The sequence below is a fragment of the Medicago sativa genome, chromosome 6 (genome assembly GCF_051527215.1).
Source record: "Medicago sativa cultivar Bolivia chromosome 6, Bolivia_mono, whole genome shotgun sequence".
NCBI lineage: Eukaryota > Viridiplantae > Streptophyta > Magnoliopsida > Fabales > Fabaceae > Medicago > Medicago sativa.
Genome location: NC_140754.1, coordinates 77,295,460 through 77,312,620, shown reverse-complemented (window position 1 = coordinate 77,312,620; position 17,161 = coordinate 77,295,460). Strand labels below are relative to the sequence as shown.

General features: G+C 41.2%; 1 protein-coding gene across 1 annotated transcript; it reads right to left on the bottom strand.

The window, feature by feature from the left end:
- Window positions 1-3,404: 3,404 nt before the first annotated feature.
- On the bottom strand, window positions 3,405-6,368 carry LOC146916977 (uncharacterized). The gene is made up of 4 exons (XM_085721786.1): window positions 6,026-6,368; window positions 5,314-5,947; window positions 5,140-5,238; window positions 3,405-5,055 (listed from the first exon to the last, which is right to left on the bottom strand). The coding sequence occupies exons 1-4, from the start codon at window positions 6,366-6,368 to the stop codon at window positions 3,405-3,407; spliced, it is 2,727 nt and encodes a 908-aa protein (XP_085577912.1).
- Between the last annotated feature and the right edge of the window lie 10,793 nt (window positions 6,369-17,161).

The following is a 17,161-nucleotide window of genomic DNA, read 5'->3' as shown; positions in this document are numbered from 1 at the left end:
ACTCTAAATTGACGCGTAGAATTAAAATCAACAAGTATTACAAGTATACACTCAATCACATAGCCCACATATTAATGCAAGACTCCCACTAAAATGCACGACTCTAATGCAAGCACACAAAACATCATCACCACTCTCATCATCATCATAAATAAACATCAACAATATCATCATCACAACAACATAGACACCGTCATTCTCATCATTATTCTATTATAAAAAAATCATTTCCCATCATAGTAATTTTTTTAACTATATATAATATTAATCGTCATCAATCTCTATCACAGTTGTAGGACTCCTCATCATTACTCTCTATCATCCGTTTATATCCCCACCCTATCTTTTCATTAATCTACACCTTACGTGTGACTCATTCTACGTCAACATCCCTTTATTTTATTGTATTATTCATCTCACAGACGTGCTCTATTCTCTCATCTATTCTAGGCCATCTATATACTTTATCCTGATATCATACTCTATTCCTCTTTCATAGTCTAAAGATATTACTTGTTCATTACCATTACATATAACGTCTCCTCTCTTTACAACTAGGTCGTACCTCACCATCGTCATTAACTCCTTCATACTTATTCTTCTCAATAAAACAACTTTATATCTTATTACTTTGTTCTCGTGTTCGTAGTCATCTATGCATCACCCATTCCCCTAATTCTTAACTCCATTCTAATTCAAAGTTATTATCTCACCTTAACATGAATTTCGACTTCAGCAACTTCCCTCACTAAGACTATATTATAATCCAAGGTTTCATTCTCCCGATACTAGTTGTTATTATTATCGTCAACCATTATAACTATTAACTCTTATCATCTTTCATATTCATCTTGCTCCTTTCTAATCGATCACCGTCTTATTCATCAATATCATCATTCCTATTATATTTCATTACTTAATATACAACTCCTAATCTTCCCTTACATTTCGGCTTAACGACCCGCTCATCGTTTACAATCATCTAAATTAGACTTCTATATTCTCTATTAATTTTTACATCTTATATGTTACTATCCAACATTCATCTTAAGTTCTTTAAATACCTTCGCTCTTTTACTCTTTCACTTAACGGTATTCCTAAACTCATTATTGGTTTAAGGAGATTATGTATAACCTCATCAGTTACTCGGACGAGCACCTACTTCATATCCCATTTTATCATCGTCTTATACCCCTTTTTACTAAATAGTGTGTTTTTAGACTCACCATGTATCCACACTATTTGCTCTATTAAATTATCGTCCTATAAACCTTAGTTAACTGGATATCTTTTCTCACTGTTATTATCACCACCGACGTTACCCAATGTTTTTAGTCCTACTAACAACATAACCCACTTCATCATTTACTCGTCACCCTAAACAAGATGCGTCATCAGCATTACTCGTCATTCACAAACATCATTTATTACATCATTCATCATCACCATTCAACAATTATCATATCAACATAGATCTTCATCCTACGACAGTAACCTCTCATCTTTAAACAACATCTTACACAAGCATATGTACACATCACATTCCTTTGTTATTCATTACTACATTTGGAATCTACCCTCTTCATTCGTTCTCTCTTTCACTACAACTTTCATCCTAATAATATACACCATTCTCTATCCTAATTTAAGCGTTTACCCATCTACCAATATTCCTCGTAGAGTCATCCATATTATCTTTCACTTCCTATTTCCAAGTCATCTTGACATTCTTAATTTCTCATAGACTATTATCTTCGGTTCATAAGTAAGCTTGTTATTATCTTGAGGCAATCACTTTTACTTATGCTCGAACTCACTCCCTCATCTATATATGTAATTTAGGGGTACTTACATTTACTTTACACCCTAATGGATTTCTTAAAATCACTACTACTTTTATAAATGTTGAAGAGTCCACTAAAAGGATCGTACTAAAATTTCCTTAACAACGCATCATGACCCAGGTGCGGTGCTTAAATCATAACTCAAGTCTTAGAGGGACTAATGGATTCCATCCGATGTTAAATTAAATCTAACACCTTTATCTACATCTTTCATGAAGAGACCTAAATCCAATTCGGTACAGAGAATGGTGGAAAGATTGGTTTTCCTAAACCTAGACAGATCACATGACCGTGCTGACCCCTGTGTAGTATTTTGATCATAATTCACGTTTTGGATGTCCTCTTGAGGTGAGACCTAAACCATTGGAAAGTTAACGTCCATACCTACAACTTTCATGTTTACACCAAAACCCAGTTCAAAACGAAAAATGGTTAAGAAATACAGTTTTTATTTGTTAAGTTGGGCTGACAAAATCGGGGGCCGATTTTTAAAATCGGGGCCCGATTTTTACAGAGTCAAAACACTCAAAATTTTGAGCCAGAGACGGTGGCCGATTTCCCAAATCGGGGCCCAATTTTGGCTGAAAAAAACTCGACCAAAATCGATCCAAAAATGCATTTTCTTCCTATTAATCACTTCTAACCCTCTTAACTCAATCCCAACACACCCCAATTGTCCCTGACTAACACTCTTGGTTTACTCTACTGTTTGTGCATTAATTCACTATTAACTTATCCAATTTTACACTCGTTCAGAGTCATGTTCTTAACCCTTATCTCAAAACTAAGTTCCCCTAATATCACCCTTTCAACAACAATTTTTTAGATTCATTCATCATAGTTCTCGGTGGGACTCTTCCTCATAACAATAATCATAACTCAAGAACTAATTAACCCCAACAACGTCTTCATCACCATCATAACAACACTCCTACTATAACCCCTTTTCAGCCCCACAACAAAATATTAAACCCTAAAGATGAATAGATTCTCCCCCTTACCTCGAATTCGTTGGTTGAAACCTCCGATTTGGCTTGTTTGCAACTAGGGTTCTGATTTCTTCTCTGCTTCTCTCTTTTCTCCTTTCACGTTCAGCTAAAAAGAAACCGACCAATCTATTTTCCTAATGTACTATATATATTCGGGCCAACCATCTTCTTAAACTCTTCTAGTGCTAGTTACTATTCTTTTGCTCTTCCCCTCCCCCACTTATTTAAATCTTACTTTTTGCACACCTGTCACCTTTTATCTATATTTTTTCTTTGTTTTGAGTTTTGAGTTTTCTTTGTTTTGAGTTTTCTAATCATTTCTCACCACGACTCACAACATAACAACAAGGCAACAACAATAATATTAATCCATTCACTTACTCACTACACTCAATATAATAATAATAAATTTTAAAATAAAGTGGGGCGTTACACAAAAGGCCAAGGGGAAACTAAGGACGTTAGTTCAGCGGGAGGTGCTAGGTGCATGTCCCCGTGTCGCTGACATTTGTCGCATAGGTTCACGTAATCTTGGGCGTCTTTTAACATGGTAGGCCAGTAATATCCGGCTCATAGGACCTTTTTCGTGAGAGCTTTCGCACCAAGGTGTTGTCCGCAGATCCCTTCGTGGATGTCGGCGAGGACTTCTTGGGTCTCGTTAGGTCCCAGACACTTGATAAGTGGTTTTATGAGACCCCTTTTGTATAGGGTCCCTTCCACGAAAGTGAATGAGCAAGCCCTTTGTTTCAGCCTGGTCTTTTCGTTCGGGTCAAAGGGAAGTTCCCCACTCTCTATGTATCGAGATATAGGGCCCCTCCAATCTTCCATTCCGATGATCGAGTTGATGTCTCGCGGTTGAGCTTCTTTTTCTTGGATGCTCGGTTTGTCGAGAACCTCATGCATTACGGTCTTATTTCTGTTCGCAATTCGTGTACTTGCGTGTTTTGAAAGAATGTCTGCTCGAGTATTCTGTTCGCGGGGAACGTGAGTTATTTTGACAGTTTCGAATTCTTTCATCTTCTCTAGTACTAACTGAACGTACTTTTGGAGATGGTCTTCTTTTACTTGGAACTCTTCTGTGACTTGGGAAGCCACGAGTTGTGAGTCGGTGAAGATTTTCACCTTTCTGGCCCCCATGTCTTGGGCGGTTCGTAAACCAGACAGGAAGGCCTCGTATTCTGCAGTGTTATTTGTAACAGAGAAAGATAAAGTGAGGGAGATTTCGACAACGATACCTTTGTTATTTTCCACAATTATTCCGGCCCCGCTCCCCTTGGAGTTGGATGACCTATCCACGAAGACGGCCCACTCCTCTGAGTTATCCTCAGCTGGGAAAGTCATCTCAGCGAGAAAGTCGGTGAACACCTGTGCCTTCAGTGCCTTTCTGGATTCATAATGTATGTCGAACTCAGATAGTTTGAGTGACCACTTCATCATCCGACCGGCTACATCTGGGCGACCCAGGATCTGTCTGATGGGTTGGTCTGTCCGGACCACCACCGTGTGAGCTAGAAAGTACTGCCTTAGTCTTCGGGCTGCTGTGAGGAGCGCGAGAGCTACCTTTTCGATCCTCTGGTACCTTGTCTCAAGCCCCAACAGTGCTTTGCTGGTGAAGTAGACTGGTTTTTGTCCCTCCGTCGTTTCTCTTATGAGCATGGCGCTTACCGCGTCAGAAGAGATGAATAGGTACAAGTACAGTGTTTCGCCTTGATCGGGTCGCGAGAGTACGGGCGGTGCCGAGAGGGTCTCTTTGAGGTGCTTCAGAGCGTTCCCGCATTCCACTTTCCAATCGAACTTCGTTTCTTTCCTCAAGAGCTTGAAGACAGGAAGGGCATGTTGAACGGATTTTGCAACGAATCTGGAGAGGGTAGTTAGCATTTCGTTGAGTGTTTGGATACATTTCTTAGAGTGGGGCGTTGGGAGCTCGGTAAATGCACAGTATTTATCCGGGTTCGCCTCTATTCCTCTTTCTATTAGGTAGAAACCAAGGAATTTACCCGCTTGGACTCCGAAGGTGCATTTCTCTGGGTTGAGTCGCATGTTGTACTTCGGAGTTTGTTCAAAAACTCTTCTGAGGGGAGCGGCATGATCCACCTCCAGCTGGGATTTTACGATCATGTCGTCCATGTAGACTTCAAGGATATCGCCCAGAAGTGTCTTGTCATAGACTCTGTTCATCATTCGCTGATAAGTTGCCGCCGCATTTCGCAGACCAAAAGGCCTTACATTGTAGTAATAGTTCCCTGATTCGGTCATGAAGGTTGTTTTCATTTTATCTTCTTCAACCATGGGTATTTGGTTATACCCAGAATAGGCGTCCATGAAGGATAAAAGTTTATAGCCGGAGGAATTATCCACAAGTTTATCGATGTTAGGAAGAGGATATGCTTCTTTAGGGAAGGCCCTATTAAGATCGGTATAGTCAACACACATACGCCATTTTCCATTAGATTTCTTGACAAGTACAACATTGGAGAGCCAGGTAGTGTATTTTGCCTCAGAAATAAGATTTTCCTCTAGGAGATCTTTTACAGCTTTTTCTGCAGCCTCTGATTTTTCAGGAGACTGCTTTCTACGCCGCTGGGCTACAGCGCTAACTCCGGGATCTACTGTCAGCTGGTGACAAGCAACGCTGGGGTCGATTCCAGGCATGTCGTCTGCGCTCCATGCGAATAGGTCAGAGTTCTCCCTGAGGCAGGCGATCAGCTGTGCTCTAAGAAGTTCGGGAAGATCCTTGCCGATTTTGAAGTTCTTCGAGGGGTTCTCTCCGAAGGGGACCAGCTCGAACTCACCGTCGGGAACAGGTCTAAGAAGTTTCGCATTGAGCGGATCCTTCTTTTCCCGTTCTTGTTCCTTGAGGTCTTCCTTGGTGAACCTGGGATCAAGTTCGACCAAGTTGGTGTCCAGAGTGCTCGCAGCAGCTTTCCCCTTTTCCTCAGCAGGTTTGCTGGACTGGGAAACCGAGTTCTGGGACTTGTTCGCTTGGAGGAAACATCTTCTTGCAGCTTCGATGTCTCCGTTGAGGGAGGCGATGATGCCGTCCTTTGCATGGTACTTCAACTTCAGATGAGCGGTTGAACATGCAGCCCCAGGTTGGGCGAGTCCGGTTCTCCCTATGATGCAGTTATAGAGAGAAGGGCAATCGATTACCAAGAATGGGATCTTGATAGTTTTCTTGGCCTACTTTTCACCGAAGGTGACCAACAGCTCCACGTATCCCCATGGCTGAGTAGATGAGCCTTTGAAGCCGTAGAGTTTGTTTCCAACGTGGGGAGAAAGGTTTTTCTCCGTTAGTTGGAGAGTTTTGAACAGACTGGTGTACATGATGTCGCATGAGGCCCCTGTGTCAGTCAGGACTCGTCGGACATCCGCATTGGCCATTGATGCTCGTACGAGTAAAGGGATGGCGGAATTTGAGGCTCCACCAGGAAGTTCTGAATCGTAGAACGCCAAAGGTGGCCTTCCTCCGTGATTGGAGGGGGCCAGCAAGTTGACGCTCATGAGTTCCATAAATTTCCTCTTCATGCTCCCCATGGAGACGTTCAACGTTCCTCCCGTGATGACGTTGGCAGTGGGGAACTGTTCCCATGTGCATGAGTAGGAGTGATTTCCACGTTGTAAGGGAAATCACCGAGATGTTCCACAGACATGGCGATGGTTTTGCCAGCTTCAGACCCGTCACCGATGAGCTCGACGGTCTTTCTTTCCGCCTCCGGGTTCTTGACGAACTGTTTGAGCCGACCTCTCTGGATGAGGAGCTCAATGGCATCCTTCAGATGGATGCAGTCATCGGTGGTGTGGTCGTGGCATTTGTGGAATCGACAGTACTTTGTCTTGTCGACCGCCTTCCTCTCCTGTGACGGAGCCTTTGGTGGCTTGATGCCAGCTTCATTAAGATCGGCGATGGCGATCTCGGCAAGGATTTTCTCTCTTGACATGGCCAAGGGAGTGTACTCGGTGAAGTGACTGTTGGGCCTCTTGCTTTCCTGAGCAGCTTTACCTTCCTTCTTTTTCTTGTGGAATGCTTTTTGGAGGCTTCAGCGGCAAGTTCCTCCTTCCTGGATTTGTTAAGGTTGTCCGCGTACAGCTCTTCCTCGTAGGCGATGTAGATCTTGGCGATCACTAGGAACTCGTTGAGAGTCCTTGGGTGATCAAGGCGGATAGCTTTATTCACGTTTGTGCCTTCGCGCAGACCTTTGGTGATGAAGTACTGCTTCATTGTTTCATCGGCACCCCGTGTTGGAATAAGCCCTAATAGCCAATCTATATTGATTGGGTTTGGCTTTGTATCATGATGTTGATATAAATATATATTGTGAATATATAAATAATAAGGCATTTCTTTATTGATTTTGTCTTGTTTCGAAATAATAAAGTCCCTAGAATAGTTAGTCCGTTTAATGGAACATTAAGTATAACTTAATTGTGAGACCCCGTTAAACATAAGGAAACTATTCTTAAAGAATATGTAGTCAAGCTTTATTGAGAAGTGGGATATCATTAAAGCATAGAGACTATTATGTGGGTAGACTGATGATCACATCTCACAAATCATGGATAAAAAGTTATCAAGTCTTCACATAGATATAAATATTAGGAGTAATATTTATATTGGATTGACCCGCCATGAGAATACTACATAGTAAAAGTTATGAAAAGTGTCATAAGATATTCTCATAGTGATAGTGGTGTATTCCACCCTTCGACCTGAAACCACTATGTACCCTAGATGTTGGAGTCGAGTGCTTTGTCACCATTCAAACGTTGTCCGTAACAGGATGACTATAAAGTTGGTTGATGGGTACTCCATGAATCATGCTGAGGGACATGAGTGACCTAGATGGAATTTGCCCCTCCTACATAACAGGAGAAATGTCTACGGGCCCAATATTGAACTAGACAAGGATGACACGGTCTATGCCTTGTGTTCAATATAGACATGAGGGCAAAAGGGTAATTATATACATGATCATTATCACAGAAAGGTTTCGTCAGATCACATGACATTCTCGTCACTTGGGTAGCAGTGATGTGTTGCTAGATACCGCTCACTGTTTATAATATTAAATATGTGATTTAATATTATTGCCAACGTTATGAGAACCTATAGGGTCACACACAAAGGACAGATAGATGAGAGAAATAAATAAGTAAGACTTATTTATAAAATAAATAAGTGAGACTTATTTATAAAATAATAAGTAAGACTTATTAGTAATTAAATAATTAAATATGACTTTATTATTTAATTTACGAAAAATAGAGAAACGCGGTCCACCGTAAGGTACGGTGTGTTTAAGTGAGATACGGTGCACCGTAAGGTACAGTGTACTTGAGTGCTTGACTTGCTGACCACACAAGTGGTTCTATAAATAGAACCCTTGTGTTGAAGCATTAGAGAACTTTTTTTGTTGAAACACTTAACATATTTCTAAAAGTTAGAAACCCTAGCCGCCACTATATAAACCTATTCTCTCTGAATCTCCGTTGGAATTGGCTAGCACCGGTCATCAGAGAAGTTCTGTTCGTGTGGACTGAGTAGAGGCATCGCTGCTTTGCTTTGCACGTGATGAGAAAGATTTCTGCTACAAAGGTTCTGCTCTTCAAGAGGTAAACACATGAATTTTAAGTTTCTGTTTGATTTGTGATTAATGATCTAATCAAGATCCGTTTCAATGGGATTTCTTCCGCAAAGAGGATTAAAATTTTCAAAAACCCCTCTTTAAGTCCCTTCACCCCGTACTTGAACGGCTTCTTTGTTGAACCTCTCGATGTAGTATCTGAGGGGTTTGTTTCTTCCTTGGATGATGGCTTCGAGGGTAGCCACCATTTTTGGTTGCGTCCTAGACGCGGTGAAATGGGTTGTGGACTTGTGACAGAGGTCGCTCCATGAGTTGATGGAGTTTCTCCGCAAGTTCTTAAACCACGTAACAGCTCCTCGCCTCAGGGTAGTGACGAAAAGCTTGCATTTGACGGCGCCTTGCATCGACCGGTAGGTGAGAACCGCCTCTATGTTCTCGATATGCTCGTCCGGGTCGGTTGTCCCGTCGTACGAGTCCATTTGTGGAGGCTTCTCCAGTCCACGGGGAATAAGAGCTTCCCGGATACGCCGTGTGAACGGACCGTAAGCGTTATGATCGGTTCGGGTATCCCGAGAGTCCTCTGAACTGGAGGATGACCAAGAGCACCCCTTGCGTCTGGGCGATGATCTTCCTGGGGGAGTTTGGCGTGGCGGAGATCTCTTAGGTGGAGTCCGCCTGGGATGGGATCGCCTGGGTGGAGATCGCCGGGGGGATCTCCTTTTGGTTGATATTTCGGTGTAACTTGGAGATCTGATGCTCACCGAGTGTCGTGGGGATCTGGAGCGTGATCGACGAGGGCTCCCTCCTCTGCTACGTACGGGGGCTCCCTCCTCCTTGGCTCGAACTGATGGGCGCGTTTGCTCCAGATCTATTAGGCGTCGGTTCTGTTCCTCGATTAACGACGTCTGCCGTTGAACCGTGCAGATCAGGTTGCCAATGAGTACACCGAATGGTGTAGCATCTTCAGGTGTCTCTGTAGGGCGCATGGGACCCTGCAGAGGTCTTTGCTGGAGAGGAACTGTAACACCGTATTTCTAATAGCGGTAAAATGCGCGAATATACAAACATATTCTAGAAATAGATGCTGCGTCTTCGAATTCAAACATACATGCATAAAGATCATGTTACATAACATAGCAGCGGAACATACATATAATTCTTAAACATCATCAAATCTCAACATAATACAATGCATTCTCCAAATCTCAAATAACAAGTACCAACTCAACTCCAAAATACATAGTCCAAAAATAAAAACCAACATGCAAGAACTACCCTAGATCAGAGCCCTAATCTAGACGCTTGCATATAAAGAGGAACTCCGCTCCTCGGCATCATCAAGCAAACAAACTAAGCATCCTGCACTCCATCTACCCGTCCATACAGAAAGGTAGGTGGTAAACCACTAAGGGTTAGCATTACATCATCATAATCCAAAAAGAAATAATAAGAACATTGGAAATGAAAGATACATTCAAGTATGAAGATTTACAAATTATACACATACTCACAAGTATTCACAACATTCATATCATTCATTACCATCATTCCAAGTTCATATTAATAAGTGTATCATACACATATTACAAATTCACCTTGACAATTAACAATTAACAATTCAATTCACCATTACAATTAGAAATGCAACCATCAAGCACATCTCAATACAATTCAATTCACCAACAATTTATGCAATGGCTCTAGACTCATCTAGATGCATGTGGTACCAAAACACCTCCAGGTCGTCACCTTCGATGCAACAAAAACATCGTAATCACCTCAATTGGATATAAAATCCACAACCATCAGTCATGTATGCATGAACATATGACTCAACTACAATGCATATGTTCACACAAACAATTCACCTCAACATCAATAATACTTGTATATATGCAATCAACAACAATCCACCACATAACATATATACTATCACCAACACATTCACAAGCAACATGTAGTTGTCACATAAATACACCAACAATCACCTTCACATAAATCAACATATAGTTGCCACATTTCCACATAATCCCTCACAAATCAAATAAAGGAACAAATACAACATATGGTCACAAACATCATATTCCTTACTCAAAACCATTCATACATCCTTTCATAATCATATTAATCCATTCATAAAAAGGTTGATAAGGAAAAGGCTCTCAAAAATCATTTTTAATCAATTCGTCTCTCGAAGTCAAAATAATTCAAGTAATTGAGCATTTAAGTCAAAACCAAGTAGACAAGCTCAATTGTCTATGCCACGTATTCTCACAAGTCACATATATATGCAGTAGAGGTTACATAAATTGCATGTTTGGTCCCTTATGTTTATTTTAGTTTTCAAGTTGGTCCCTTACGTTTTGAAAGTTTCAAGTTGGTCCCTTACGTTTTAAAAGTTTCAAGTTGGTCCAAAACGTTGCTCATGTTGGAATAAGTTAGTCCCTTATGTTTATTTTAGTTTTCAAGTTGGTCCCTTATGTTTATTTTAGTTTTCAAGTTGGTCCCTTATGCTTTGGACCGACTTGAAAACTAAAATAAACATAAGGGACTAACTTGAAACTTTCAAAATGTAAGGGACCAACTTGAAAACTTTTAAAACGTAAGGGACCAACTTGAAACTTTCAAAACATAAGGGACCAACTTGAAAACTAAAATAAACATAAGGGACCAAACATGCAATTAAGCCTAAGCATTTCATCGGCCAAATACGATGAATTCATGAAAAACTCAAATTTCGTCACACCTTATCACTTTTCAAAAAAACTCTCATTGTCAAAGCAAAACAAGTTCAAACTTGATGGAACCAATCGTAACCATTTTTAGAAATCATATAAACATTATACAACTCTAATCCTACTTCAATCTCCGAGAGAAAACGAGTTTACGGAAAGATCGACGTTTGGACCGTTTTTACCAAAGTTAGACAATTTCACAAATTCGAGTCCAAACCAAATCAAATCATGTTTCAGTAGGATTAAAGGTGTAAACAGAGGTTAATTAAGTCCAAAGAAACATTTTAGAAGTATTGGATTGGTCCCCAAAAGCTCAAAACGAACAAAACAGAAAAGTTGTTTCTGGGCAATTTCGCTATTAGCGAAATCTGCGCTATTAGCGAAATTTTGCTATTAGCTCAATTTTCGCTATTAACTCACTGCGCTATTAGCGAAATTCTGGCGAATTTCTTCAGCAGTTACGGATTTTCACACCTTTTTCACCCAAAATTCCATTTTTCAAATCCCCAACTCCCAAAACACGTTCCAGAAAATGTTTATGGGTCAAAATAGGTTCAATACACTTAAACAAACATGAATCATGCATTAGAAACAACAATTTGACTCATTTCACCAAAATCATGAAATTTTCTCAAAACACCAACACAACCACAAATCTCTTCCCAAGTCCATAAACAACAATTCCAGTCATAATAATTTGGTTCCAACAGTACAACAATCATCAACAACAACTAATGAACACAAATTCATGCACAAATCATCACTACAACTTCATTTTTCATCAAATTGGCTCAAGAACACAAAGCACCAACAACTATGCATTTGGACATGTTAATTCACATACTAACATGCAATTATCATACAAATCATGTTCTCAAACATAACAACAATAATCATGCACGAATTTACAACAATTAGATTCAATTCATCAATATCATAAAATGGGTAGAGATGAAAAGTTATGAATTATGGTTGAATTCTAACCCTCTTACCTCTAACACCAAGATTCTCTAACCCAAGCCTCAATTTAGCTCCTAGATGATGAATCCCCTCTTGCCTCTAACCCTTGTTCTTGTTCTTCTCTCTAGCCTCTATCTCTTCACTTCTCAAATGAAATGAAATGATAAATGTTTGTAAAACCTCATCTTTACCAACAACTAGAGTTTATATATGCTCTATCTAATTTGGTTTATCTCACAAACCTTAATGGGCCTATCCCATTTCTATTCTAACCTCAAGAAATGTTACTACTCACTTAACGGTATAATATATCACTAACTGTGACTTACTTCACTAACGGTAACTTATCGGTAAATAAAATAATTACTACACTCTCTAGTAACTTGGTGAAATAATAACTCTCACTAAGTACTACAAATAATCCTCAACTAAATTACAAGATTACCCCTACTCTCAAAATGACCAAAATGCCCCCAAGTCCAAAATGACTAAAACACCCTTCTAACACCGAATTCTACGAATCCCAACCAAAATACACACAAAAGCAAATAATCACATATAAACACATATAACACACACAAATAAATAATAAAATAAAACTAGCGAAAATCGGGCTGTTACAACTCTCCCCCACTAAAACGAATTTTCGCCCTCGAAAATTACCTGAAGGAAACAACTCTGGATACGAAACCCTCATCCTACTCTCTGATTCCCAAGTGGCACTCTCACCAGTCGGTCCAACCCAAATCACTTTAACCAAAACGACCTCCTTGCCACGCAAACGTTTCACTTCACGATCCTCAATCCTAACTGGTCAAGTCTCAACGGTCAAATTATCCCTCACTTCCAACTCATCCACTTGGATCACATGAGACGCATCATACACATACTTCCGCAGCTGAGACACATGAAACACATCATGAAGATTCAACAAAGATGGTGGTAACGCAATCCGATACACTACAACCCCAACCTTCTCAACAATCTCAAAGGGTCCAACAAAACGAGGAGTCAACTTCCGACACTTCAAAGCACGACCAACGCCAGTTACAGGATTCACTCTCAAAAACACATGATCACCAACCTGAAACTCAAGGTCTTTCCTCCTCTTATCATAATAACTCTTCTGCCTACTCTGAGACGCTCTCATCTTCTCTTGGATCATCTTAACCTTCTCGATCGTCTCTTGCACAACTTTCGGTCCTAACAAAGCACTTTCACCTGACTCATATCAACATAACGGAGTCCTACACCTTCGACCATACAAAGCTTCAAACGGCGCCATTCCGATACTAGAATGAAAACTGTTGTTGTAAGTAAACTCAATCAATGGTAAACATTCGACCCAACTGACACCTTGCTCCAACACACAAGCCCTCAACAAATCTTCCAAACTTTGAATAGTCCACTCTGTCTGACCATCAGTCTGGGGATGATAAGCAGAACTCAACCTCAACTTAGTCCCCAAAGCAACTTGCAAACTCTCCCAAAACTTAGAAGTAAACCTCGGATCCTGATCTGACACAATACTAGAAGGAATACCATGCAATCTAACAATCTGCTTAATGTAGATCTCAGCCAACTTCGCCACAGACATACCGGTCTTGATAGGAACAAAATGCGCCGACTTCGTCAACCGATCAACAATCACCCAAATCGAATCAAAACCTTTAGCAGTCTTCGGCAACGCTCCCACAAAGTCCATTGATATACAATCTCACTTCCACTCTGGCTCAAACAACGGTTGCATCAAACCTGACGGTCTCTGATGTTCAATCTTAGACTTCTCACAAACCAAACAAGCATACACAAACTCTACAATATCCTTCTTCATTTCAGGCCACCAAAACAACCTCTTCAAATCCTGATACATCTTAGTCGCTCCTGGATGAATACTCAAACTACTTCTATGACCTTCTCACAATCACGATCACGAAACATCAAAACACCGTTCTCACCCAATCTGAAGTCTCCTCCCTTACCTTGGTTAACCAACACCACACGATCAACCAACTCCAAATCTTCCTTCTGGCCATTCTTAATCTCTTCCAATATATTACTTGTCAGCTTCAACATTCCCAATCTCACACCCTCCGGTGTTAACTCACTAACCAAACTCAAATCTCGGAACTGCTCAACCAACTCCAACTCTTTCACCATCAAAGCAGACATATGCAACAACTTCCTGCTCAAAGCATCAGCAACAACATTCGCCTTCCCAAGGTGATAACTCAATTGAAAGTCAAAATCCTTAAGATATTCCAACCATCTCCTCTGTCTCATATTAAACTCCTTCTGGTCAAACAGATACTTCAAACTCTTATGATCACTGAACACTTCAAACTTAGAACCATACAGATAATGCCTCCAAATCTTCAACACATACACAACGGCTGCTAATTCCAAGTCATGAGTCGGATAATTCTTCTCATGCACTTTCAACTGCCTTGAAGCATAAGCCACAACCTGACGATTCTGCATGAGCACACCACCAAGACCCATCTTAGAAGCATCACAATACACAACAAACGATTCCTTCGGGTTCGGAAAAATCAACACTGGAGCTGACGTCAACCTCTTCTTCAACTCTTCGAAACTCTTCTCGCACTTAGCATCACAAACATAAGCTTGTCCTTTCCGAGTCAACTGCGTCAATGGCAACGCCAATTTAGAGAATCCCTCTATGAACCTCCGATAATAACCGGCCAAACCAAGAAAGCTTCTAACTTCAAAAACAGACTTAGGCTATTCCCACTGCAAAACCGCATCAACTTTCGACGGGTCCACCGCAATGCCACCTTTAGAAATTACATGACCAAGGAAACTCACTTCCCGCAACCAAAACTAACACTTCGACAACTTAGCAAACAACTTCTTCTCTTTCAACACTCCCAACACAATCCTTAAATGCTCGGCATGCTCTTCTTCAGACTTCGAATACACCAAAATATCATCTATGAACACCACCACAAAACGGTCCAGAAAAGGATGAAATATTATATTCATGTACTCCATGAAAACACCTGGCGCATTAGATACTCCAAATGGCATCACAGAATACTCATAGTGTCCATACCTCGTTCTGAACGCAGTTTTGGATATATCTTCCGCCTTTACTCTAATTTGATGATATCCTGATCTCAAATCAATCTTGCTGAACACTTATGCACCAACCAACTGATCCATCAAATCATCAATCCTCGGAAGCGGATACCGATTCTTGATTGTCACCTTGTTCAACTGCCGATAATCCACACACAACCTCATGCTTCCATCCTTCTTCTTAACTAACAATACTGGAGCACCCCACGGAGAAACACTCGGCTTGATGAACTGCTTCTCAAGCAACTCTTCTAACTGCTTCTTCAATTCTCCCAACTCTAATGCAGACATCCGATACGGCGCAATCAAAATAGGACTCGTTCCTGGCACCAAATCGATTGCAAACTCAACTTCTCGCTCTGGCAGTAACTCGGTAATGTCGTCCGGAAAAACTTCTGGAAACTCTTGCACTACCGGCAAATCACCAACTCCTTTCTCACTACTCTCCTTCAAGGAAGCAAACATCATGAACACACTAGCTTCACCATCCAAAGACTTCTTCACTTGCTCCGCGGTTAGGAACCTTCCACCTTCTTCAGCTACCGGCTTAGAAAACGTTATACTCTTGGTCAAACAATTAATGTTAACACCAAAAGTCAACATCCAATCCATACCAAAAATCACGTCCATATGCTTCAACGGAAGACACACAAGATCCAACTCAAAATCTACATTGCCAAAACTAACAGGACACTTAGCACACACAAAGGAAGTAGTCACAGAACCACTAGCCGGGGTATCGATAACCATCCCTCGAGACAACGGAGTCACAACCAAACCCAAACGCTCAACACAACTAACCGCGATAAAAGAATGAGTAGCACCAGTATCAATAATTGCAATCAAATGAGTACTATTGATAAAACACATACCTCAGATGAGATTATCCTGATGCTCCACTTCCTCCGCATTCAATGCAAACACCTTCCCTGCCGCCTTCTTCGGCTTGGTACACTTAGTACTGATATGCCCCTTCTCACCACAATTGTAGCAAGTGATTTCCTTCTTGCACTCAAAAGCCTTGTGACCTGCTTCTCCACACTTGTAGCATTTCTCACCACTCTTGCAATCATTAGCAAAATGACCCAATGTGCCACACTTGTAGCACCTCACCTCAGCAACGTTCACCTTAGAGCCTCCACCAGATTCTCTCTTCTTGCCTTTGTCCTTGTTGTACGGCTTCCCAAATCCATGCCCCTTTCCTTTCTTCTCATTCTGAGCCTTGTAGTGATTAACCTTAGCCCTTCCAGCATCATCAAACATACGACACTTATGCACCAAAGTATCAAAGTCTCGGATCTCCTGAATACACATATACTGGTAGATGTCGGGCCTCAAACCGCTTTCAAACTTCACACACTTGGAAACCATAGCATCCTCCGCATTGATGTACGGACAAAACCTCGAAAGCTCCTCAAACTTTGCCGCATACTCAGCCATTGAACGGTTATCTTGCTTCAAGTTCAAGAATTCCACTTCCTTCTTGGTCCTCAAATCCTCGGGAAAGTACTTCCTCAAAAACTCAGTCTTGAACCTAGCCCAAGTCACAGCTCCACCAGTCTCAAGCCTTCCCTTAGCATTAGTCCACCAATACTCGGCCTCCTCAGCAAGCATATGAGTAGCCAACCTGACCTTCTGATCCTCACTAGTCACCATAGCACGAAAGATCCTCTCCATGGCTTGTATCCAACTCTGAGCTCCATCCGGGTCATACCTACCCTTGAACATTGGCGGACTGTTTCGCAAGAAACGATCCAACCTCCGCTCCTCCGCCTCACCAGGATCACGATGACCAACCGCCGCCTGCTCATTAACCTGAGCCAAAACCTGAGCCATCGAAGTCAAAGCCTGAGCAATTGCTCCATCATCTCTACCACCGGCCATCTCACTTCTACACAAAACCAACCAACAGATAAGAACGACAGTAGAACAACATAAGAACAAGTAC

Excerpts from the sequence above, each read along its gene's own strand:
- LOC146916977 (XM_085721786.1), bottom strand. The coding sequence starts at position 6,368 with ATGGGGAGCATGAAGAGGAAATTTATGGAACTCATGAGCGTCAACTTG. Across the intron at positions 5,948-6,025 it reads GGAGCTGTTGGTCACCTTCG|GGAGAACCGGACTCGCCCAA; the intron begins GTGAAAAGTAGG and ends ACTGCATCATAG. Across the intron at positions 5,056-5,139 it reads TTCATGGACGCCTATTCTGG|GCCTTTTGGTCTGCGAAATG; the intron begins GTATAACCAAAT and ends CTACAATGTAAG.